The sequence below is a fragment of the Nematolebias whitei genome, chromosome 14 (genome assembly GCF_014905685.2).
Source record: "Nematolebias whitei isolate Nwh7 chromosome 14, NemWhi1, whole genome shotgun sequence".
Classification (NCBI taxonomy): domain Eukaryota; kingdom Metazoa; phylum Chordata; class Actinopteri; order Cyprinodontiformes; family Rivulidae; genus Nematolebias; species Nematolebias whitei.
The window spans coordinates 7,495,060-7,505,076 of NC_056511.1; the positions used below are offsets into that span (position 1 = coordinate 7,495,060).

At 39.5% G+C, this 10,017-nt stretch overlaps 1 protein-coding gene across 1 annotated transcript in view; it reads right to left on the reverse strand.

The window, feature by feature from the left end:
• Window positions 1-8,120, reverse strand: part of tlcd3a (TLC domain containing 3A) — a 32,554-nt gene extending 24,434 nt beyond the window's left edge. Inside the window, exon 1 of the mRNA XM_037687259.1 lies at window positions 7,999-8,120. Within this exon, the coding sequence (XP_037543187.1) occupies window positions 7,999-8,120 (122 nt within the window). The remainder of the gene's footprint in view (window positions 1-7,998) is intronic.
• Window positions 8,121-10,017: the final 1,897 nt, after the last annotated feature.

The following is a 10,017-nucleotide window of genomic DNA, read 5'->3' on the forward strand; positions in this document are numbered from 1 at the left end:
GGGGAATTTGTGTGGTTTAGAGTGGAATAATACTTAAATATAAATAAATAAATGAGGCTCAATAATCCATTGAAAAACAATGTTTTTGATGAAATACTTAATATCAATAATTGTGATAGCGTCTTGGGTCCATGACCTTCAGCGTGCACTGGGGCAGTTTGCAGCCAGTGTGAAGAGGTTGGATGAGTCAGCTCCTCTGAGGCCAAGGTTCTCAACCAGAAATGGACAGAATGCCTCCTCCAGGTCAGGTGGGAGTCTCTGCTTCAGGTGGAGGAGTTCAAGTATCTGGACGTCTTGTTCCTGAGTGACGGTAGGATGGAGCAGGACATGGATTGACGAATTAGGGCCTCATCTTCAGTAATGAAGAAATTACTTCAGTCGGTTGTGGGGAAGAGTTGAGTCAAACGGCAAGTCTCTCGATTTACTGGTCCATCTCCAACCCTAAACTATAAAGAGGTAAAGATCGAGGCCAAAAGAACGAGGTCCTGGAATCAAGCGGCTGAAATGATCTTCCTTCATCGAGTGGCCAGGCTCAGCTTTAGAGACAGGGTGAGGAGATCCATCATCCAGGGGGAGCTCGGAGTAGAGCTGCTGCTACTCTGCATCAACAGCAGTCAGTCGAGGTGGTTCAGGTGTCTGATTAGACTCCAGGACACCTTCTTTGGAAATTTTCCGGGCATGAGAAAACACCACAGAGCAGAACTCACTGGAGAGATATTTTCCTCTTTTCTGACCTGGAAATGCCTTGAGGTCCCCCAGAGGAGCTGGTGTGTTGCTGGGGAGAGGGATGTCTGGATTTCTATAGATTTCCACCTTTATTCATGAGATAATGTAAGAATCATAACCAAAATAAAGACACACAAGTACATAATTTCGCTCCACCACATGTGATGCGAAGGACAATAAAGAATTTCTGACTCTGACTCAAAATAATAATGAGATGCCAGATACAAACGGCTGAACTGGACTCAACCATGGATAAGCAGAAGTAATTAATAAACAAATGTTAACAGCTATTACAACCCACCAAAACCAGTTACAAACCAGGTAAACTCTATTTCTAACTTTTTCTGTCAAAGTACTGCAGAAAACATTTGCTCATTTTTGAAACAATAATGAGAAAACTCAGCACAGTTAAAGTTGCCTAACAAGGTTTTTAATGATATAAGGATGTTTGTGCTGCAAATTTAAATGAAAAACAAAAAGTCAACTTCTCTGATTTATAGTGCAGAGAAGACTTACCAACAGCTAAAGCCACAGTTACATTCAAATATTTAAAGACCTAGCATTCCTTGAAGAAATGCATATAATCTTTTTGTGCCGGACTTAGCCAAATTTACCATCATGATTGATCAGTTAAAAACTTTGTTAGCACACTTAGCTGCTAATGCTAACAGCTCAAAACCACAGACATCAGATTTGCTTCATCGGGTGGATGGGTAATCCTACACTTGGAAATTATTTAAAGGGCTTGTTGACATTATTTACTGCTAGAATCTAAATTGCAATGATGGTACCAATTCAGTTCATCAACACTGAATAAATATATATATATATATATATATATATATATATTTTTTTTTTTTTTTTTTTTTAAACAAATAAATTTCAGAAATGACAACAAGAGCTGGGGAAGGCTAAATACAACTTTTTTTACCCAAACAAATTCAATGCACTAATGCGCGCACACACAAGCTTCATGCCTTGCTGCCTCCTTTGGCTGTGCAGTTGCATTCTGTGTCACAAGACCCAGATTTTTACACAGCCCATTCATTGTGTCCGCCAATAACTTCGCTCCCCCAGCTGACGAAATGCTGAGCTCGATGGGGTGAGGAGAAAAAGGCGGGGTAGTGGAAAGGGCAGAAATGGCTTGTTGCCTTCTTCTGCAATGTTGTCTGTTCTTTTCCTGCTTTGTCAACCAGGTCTTTCCTTCCCACTAACTGTTTGGTCTTTCCGTGCACTCCTTGCACCGTCAAAGTGTCTGACAATCAGGAGTCGGGCCTTTTTCCACCTCCAGTAAATAGGCTGTGTAATCTGGGGGCCATGGGCACTGCAGCAGAGTAAAAGAAAGTGACAGCAGAAGCAAAAAAGCAAACACCGTAAAGTGCATTTCATGAGACGAAGGACGTCTTCTTCTCAGAGCTATTTTCTCTGCTCATCACAGCCACAGTCTCCAAAACGCACTGCTTTGTTACTTAGTTTGTCAAATGTACTCTGTGAAATCTATTGAGGTTTTGTTTCTAAAAAGAATAACCAGTGACTAAGTTAACTTTGAGTTGGTCAACAGCAACAACCAAGTTCAGTAATGAAGAGGACAGCACTTGAAAATGAATACGACAAGAAGCACAACAGCTAGACAGAAGGATCCAAATTATTTTTTTAAACTCACTTTCACTTTAAAACTAAGAGACCACAGTAGAACAAAGCTAAAGAACAGATGAAAGTTCTGCAGTTTGGCCACAAAGACGAGCACTTTAAGCTGCTTTTAGTTGTTCATAAATCACTAATCAGACCGACCACATGATGTAAGCTTTCATAAATGAAATCTGTATCACAGAACCACAGGAGGCGTGGAGTGCAGCTCTGCAACACCGATATGAAACTTTGTCTGAAATTTAAAAACCTCACAGATCATTTGTAATCACTACAACAAGCTTGAGCTGAAATAATGTCTTACACTTTAATGTAATCGATCGTTATGGCTCTGTCACCGCCTCGCTTGGTGGCTCAGAGGTGCAACAACAGCTGGACGATCGATGCCTCCATGCCATTTTGGTGCTTTCATACGTCCCACCAAAATGAATAGAAAAATGAATAGATAGCCTCAGTCCTGGCTTGAAGTTCTTTGTGAAAGGGGCTGATGTTAAAGGAAGCTTACACCCCCATATAGTTTAAAACATTGTTTAAAAAGTGCCATTAAACCACAAAAAAAGAACAGCTGGGAAAAAGCACATGGGAGGACAAACAGCCACAACTTCTCTTCTGCATGAGTCTACGGTATTTAAACACTTTTTAGTGCAGCAGAGGGTAAACAGAAACTAGCCCATTTAGATCATCCAATTTGTCTGTTTTCTGTTTACCATCTGACCTAAACCCTGTCATAAATAATAAAGTATCCAAGAATGACCTGGGACTGTAGCCATGATGTTCCAGTTCGGATTACGGATTCCCTGCCTTTCTTGACAATGTAATACCAATTAAAGAGTGAAGTAGAAATACACGAGTGGTTGAGGTGTAAAACTGCAGTAAACTACTTATAAACAGAACTAAAATCTTCAAAAACTAAGTAACCTTGTTCTGGCCTTGCTTTGAAATAGGAATTTTGTGTCCATCGCCAACAGAATCTCATCCATTCATGTTTACAAACCAAACAAAAAGGAACTAAAGATAGACTTAAGTGTTTTTATGGAAACACAATATGGAAACATGTTTAATGCTGTTTAACATGAATTGATGTAGCAACACACAAATGTTTCAAACTCCCTCATAGGTACGATATGTTACCTGCTTAACCAAAACCTTTATTCAACCTGAATTTAAAGTAAGAACAAAAGCCCGGCCTGAGGCTAACAGCTCATATTAAAGTATGGTGTGTTTGTGGTGCAAAAATGCTTCCAACAATATTATCCCCACAGATATTTCTGTGATCGTACCGTGCCAGTTTATTTCATGAGTTGCATTGAGACTATTTAAATGCAGTTAAATTCCTCAATAAGCTAAACAAAGACGGCTAAAGTGATGAGCTTTTAACCTGAGAGCAGAGACGCAATAAGTAATTCTGTCACGCTAAACAGTGCAAATTAAAGGAGCTGCTGTTGTAGATTATAGAACGGGGATTTCTGTTTTAACTGGGATTGTGTGGAGCACGTATGAGTCATGAGCATCTTAACTGGAGCAGAATACACTCTGCCATGACCTTGTTATTAAATAAATCAAATACACTTTATTGTCCATGTGTGGAAGTTGTTCTTAGCTAGAAGGAGCTTCAGTTCAAAAACAAAACATTTGTACAAGTGAAAAGTAAAAATATAAAGTAGTGCAAGTCAAATATTAGAAATCCAAGTAGATCCAAACAAATGTCCCCTTTGATTACATCATGTTTGTGATTAGGATTCTTATTTTATGTATTTATATTGGCCCTTTTGCTCTGCTCCTACTCAGCCCCAACTCAGCTCAGCCCGCCACAGAAAGATCCTTTTTGCACCAGAACTTTTTAGCTGATTCGGGACCTTATTTTGTCCCTGCTTCTCTGGTGGGACCGAGCGAGCAGAGTCGAGACGACTCCGGACCGAAACGTGAATGCAGGACACTGGTCAGAGGGAGGAGTCACTGGAAGTCAGAAACTTTTCACCGATCCGCCATTTGCAATTTCTCTGAAAGCGGCGCAGCGGCTGGATCCATTTTAAAGATTTGAAAAACAATAATGACAACACCGTGTTTAATGTTGAAGTCCAGGCGTTTTTTTGTGTTTGGTGACAGACGACAAAATTCGAGCGAGCTGTGTCACCGCGGAGGATCATATGAGCTGCCGACCCGTTGAAGCACGCGAGGCCGGACCTCAAGCCCCGGCCTCGCGTGCTCACAAAGGCCGGATTTCGAGCCCTGGCAGGCGGGAGGACCGGGAGTCCGGGACAGAGGGTGGAAACTTTTTTCTTTTTTAAATAAACATTTTATGTGTAAAACATAATTTTTTTTTTAATCAGTGAAAAATAAAATAAATAAACGGTGCCGGCTTTATCATGAAATCTGTTTTCACGTTTATTAAATAATCTGTTAAAGTTAACTCAGCTGAAAAATCATAAAAAGACAAAATTAATGGATCTCTCAGGAATATTTCCCTCAAATATGTTTAAAGAAGAACTACAGCCTTTAGTTCCAACTTTATTCTAACCCACAGATGAACAAATCACAAAACAAGAATTACACTTTAAATCATTAAAATAAAATCTGTATACAAGAAACAAAACCACATATCTAAATTGAACAATAAAAGCAGACACGAGTGCAAATACAGGAAATGAAGAAGAAAAATATAGAATTTTAAATATAGATGTTTTTGTAGGATCTGGTTCATCAGATTTAATTCAATTCAGTTTATTTATATAGTGCCAAGTCACAACAGAAGGTCTCGGGACAGTGAACAGAAATATCATATATAAAATAAGTTAACAGAAACATTCATATTTAAAAATAATAATTTAACATTTATCTGAGGAGCAGACTGCTTTGAGTTTACTCACTGAAGAACTCTCACTCGGTGAACTAAAGTTCATTAAAAGTTCATTAGCAGGATTTTGAATTCTGGACAAACGTCCAGAACCGGTCCTAAAGTGCTGAGGCTGATCTGAGCAGAGTTGGGGCTGAGTAAGAGCAGTACAAAATGGGAATATGGTGAGCTGGTTGGGTTTCCTATTACTGGCTTTGTAACATCCAACTAACTGGTAAAAGTCAGAGAAGACGTGTGAAGGATCTGAGCTGGCCTTCATAAAATATCCAGAGGGGATAAACCTTTCTACCTTCATATTCTCAACTTTATGCTTTGCTTGTACAGAGAGGTTCACCTACCAAACCACCAGTCTGTATCTGGTTCTGTTGCCAGAACAGCTAAACACCCATGACATTAGTGTTTATACCCCAAACAATTTGAGTCTGCATAAAACTGTGAGCCAACCCACCACACAGAAAGTCTACATTTCAAACTACAGTCCTGCTGATCGCTCCAAGCACCCTGCTGCTGATAATGTGACCCCACGAGGAGTTCACAGTTCAGTCTCTAGAACACAAAAAGTTTTCTTCGGTCTAATTTTTAAGAGCTATTTTTTGTTCAAGTGGCTCACACCAATTTTATATCGTCTGCTCAGGAAAAGACACGTAACCTTCACTTTCATAACTGGTGTTTTCACTGTGTAACAGTTAAAGTTTTAGGATCTGACTGGTGGAGCTGGGACAGCTGATCTGAGGTGGGACACATCTGTCAGCAGCATGGAGTAACAAAGTAAAGGGCCGTCTCAAAAGTGACAAGGTGTCAAATTATTTAATGTGGAATTTGCCTTACTTTTGCCATATTGTGACCCATGAGGATACACAACTCGCTCCAACACGACCTGAATCAGAAATTAAACCTTTGCTGCCGAGGTTCAAAAACTGCACATTTGAGCCCTTTTCTTTATTCCTTAGTTAGTATTTCATGTGAAATCTAAACTAGACTGATAGCAAAAATATTCAAGTCACTGGCACACATACTGTAGATAATGTGAACTGGCATGATGGCCCAAATGGGATTTTACCTTCATCCATGTTTTTATTTTTCTAATCTGGTCTTTACTCAGTTGGAGCATATTTCTCATTTTTATGTATTTTATGCAACTCTGACTCAGTATTTTAATGTAGTGGTAGTCTTGGTGTTCCCTTAAAAGTTTTCTCCAAGACAACAGGGACTCAAATTTCAACTGAACTATAGTTGACTGGGGAGCTAGTTTTGCACAAGACAGCTGCATTTTTAAAACCATCCACTTGAGTGAATCAACACGTTAACGCCTAAAAAAAGTTTACAGGAGGGCGGAGAACTTAACATACCATCCAACAGGGTCCCTCCCTCAAACGTTCCACTTCCAGTTCCTGTATGCTGTTCAGTATTGCAATACCTGTCGGTGATCTTTGGTTGATCTCCGACTCTGTCTCAATGGCACCTTCCCTTTTCGTACAGGATTGGTCTCAATAAACTACCGGTATCTGAAAGTACTCCACACAACAACCTTATAAAAAACAAAAAAAAAGTATAACCTCTAAGATTTTACTAAGTCACCACTCTACCACCACATTAAATATGTCACAAGTACTAATTAACAAGCTTACTATCATTCGCTTTTGACCAAATTCATCCATTTTCTTTACTCGCTTTTTCTTTCCAGGTCATGGGGTCACAGTGCGAAAGACAGCCCATCACAGGGACACAGAAACAAACAACTATGATCACTTTCACACCTAGGGACAATTTAGTTACCAGTTAGCCCAACATGGATGCTTTTGGTCCATGGGAGGAAACCAGAGTACCTGGAGAAAACCCATGTACAGGGAGTAAAGTACACACAGAAAGGCCGCCGGCTGGGAGACAATCCTACGATCTTCTCGGTGAGAGGCAACGCGACAGCTCTAACCTCTGCACCACAGTGCAGACCCCATGATCAAATATTGGTACAACTTCTAAAACACAACAATAACCAGGTATTGGTCACCTAGAGGGTATAGTTGTTTTCAGTAACACAAAGGCACAAGAAGTTTTGTTTTCATTAACTTGTACAACAACGATCCTTGCAGAGGACCTGAAAACACAGACTGAACAGCGTGTCAACCCTTTAGGCATGGATGCAACTGCACCCAGCTCTCCGTCAGCCGAGCTTTAGTAAATGAGCTGAAGTGTTGTTCAGTTTGTTCCTCTGCACAGCTAACTCAGCACTGGGGCTCTAACTGGAGCTCAGAGGATTATCCAGACTGGCAGGGTCTAAATGAGCCCAGAACTGAGCTGAACACACGTGAGCAAGTCATCCTGACCCTTCACCCACCAGCCAACAAAACCATACATCAGTTGTGGCTTATTCTCAACTCCTGAAAGCAACAAAAACATCAATTACTGTGTGTAAATCAGCATAAAACATAATTCCAGATGAGGGGAAATACCCAGTTAAGAATCCTTACCGAGTCCCAGTTTATGTGCACTATTTTCGTTAACAGATTTTAAATGCATAAACTACACTTTAAATGTAGGCTTCTTGTGTTTAGACACAGTTCTGATGTGTCCCATTAAAAAAAAAAAATAGTGCGTTTTCATTTGGAAATAAATATAGGCGCAAGACCGGTTAAAATAATAAAGTGCAACCCTAGCTAACTAACTGCACGCGACCGTTACTACTAGCTACACCTGACCAGCGGAGCCGACGTTTAGCTAACATTCTGACCGTTATGTAAGGAAATACAGTCGGCACTTTTTTATTTTTTTACCTCTCGCTGACCAGCACCACGTCGGCATCGTTCCAGCGCTTGAACACACTCGGCAGAATCCTCCTGAAGGCGAGGAAAAGACCGGGGAAAACTACAGCTCCACAAGCTAAAACTTGCAACATCCTGCTGCTATTTTTCCTCCAAAAAAAAAAAAAAAAAAAAAAAAACGTCCGGAGACGCTGGCTCTCTCCTCCCTCCCTCCCCCCCGCTCCCTGGATCCTCCGCGGGTTTGGGTCAGCTCACACGCCGCTATGAGGCATCTTTCACCGGGGCACAGCTTCGGTGTTTTTCACCGGGAGAACGGGTCCACCATCAACCGAACACCGCTGAAGCGGAGCAGCATCCACCAGCGTCAACGTTCGGCTCGTTAGCTAACGAATAAAACAGCACTTCCGGTGCGAGCTACAAGCGTAAAAGCCCCGGTACGCGCTTCCGGTCTATGCTTTTATTTTGAAAGCAACTTCATCTCGTAGCAGTTTTTTTGATCTAAAATGTATAACTTGACGCTTAATTCATATTCTAAATCAGAGCCCACGTCATAAAAAAATAAATAAATACATTAAAAAAATTAAATGTTTTTGTTTATTTAATGATTTTTTTTCTCTGGGGGGTGGGGTTCTGGGTTTGGGTTCTCTTTATTGCATTTGTGATACAATGGAATAAAATTAATTTAAAAGGTAACAGATAACTTTGGTATATTTACATTTTAATCGCTGGATGTCCAGAGCAGTTTTGTTGAATAGCCCTGTTCTAAATCAAAACTTCTCAGTCTGGGGTTGGATTGCATTTGAAATAACATTTCATTAAATTAAAGTTACAGTTTCAAACATCGTCCTATAATTTTTTTGCGTACATATTTAAAATATATCTTCACACTTAATAAAATAGGCCAATTAACACCCAGACGCATACCAGAACCTTATCTAAACAGTTGGACCTGTTTTCATGAACAGATGTTAAAACATTACCAATTATCTTGGTTGTTGTTGAAGTAATACTTTAATTTTTTTTTTTTTGCCATTTTCATGAACTCTATGATACAGTAAACACACCAGATGTGTTGTTTATATTACCTAGTTTGGGTTGTAAAATAAATTGAACTTTAACTTTTACAGTTTGAACATATTCATGTTTAAATTCAGACACAAATGTGCACATGTGCGCACGTCCATGGCAGACTAACCCTCCTGCTGTCTTTGGGTCAAATGACCCCGAGGCCCGGTTTAAAACTCAGGCCTGAGGAGTCCTCTTGACTTCTGACTTTGTTACACTGTACTTACACATGCAGGAAAGTACTTACAGAGTATGTAAATAGTATTTACTGGCTACCTGTTAGAGTTGTATTATGTATTTTTTACCAATATATATTTTTTATCAAGTGTAAAGTTTTATAAAAGCAAATACCTCCTATGTCATCTAGAGTAATATAAATTTTCTTTAAAAATACATAATACGCATTTGTGTCCATCGGCGCTAGTATTTTAACATGAACAATTGTCAAAAAAAGGGCCTAAAACTGTTTATAAACAGGAATTATTCTCTGTTTGGCCACTTGAGGGCAGTCCAGGAGTCATGTAATGAGTTTCCTGCTTTGGTTGGGATACTGCAGTGAGGTGGGACATAAAAAGACAGAAGATGATTATTAAAGGAGCAGCTCAACTTCCTTTTCACTTCACACATTCTTTAGTTTTCACTGTAAATAAATAACCTAAAAAATAAAACGAAAAAGGGGAGTTTTGAAAACCATTTCACTAAAACGTATCAGGAACCTTACAGCTGATGCAAAGTTAAATCAGTGAATTATAATGTTCAAAAATCCATCAGTGTCGTTACTGAGAACCTCTATTGTGAAGTAAAAGTTATCAAATAAAAACATGATTAGGATAAAAGGAGCTGCTTTCAGCGTGTGGAACCAAATGAGCCTGTTTTTGCCATTCAGATGTAAAATAAAAGATCAAATCCAAGTCCTCATTATAAGAAATTTTCTTTAAATAACATTTAGCATCTGGTTGTAACAAG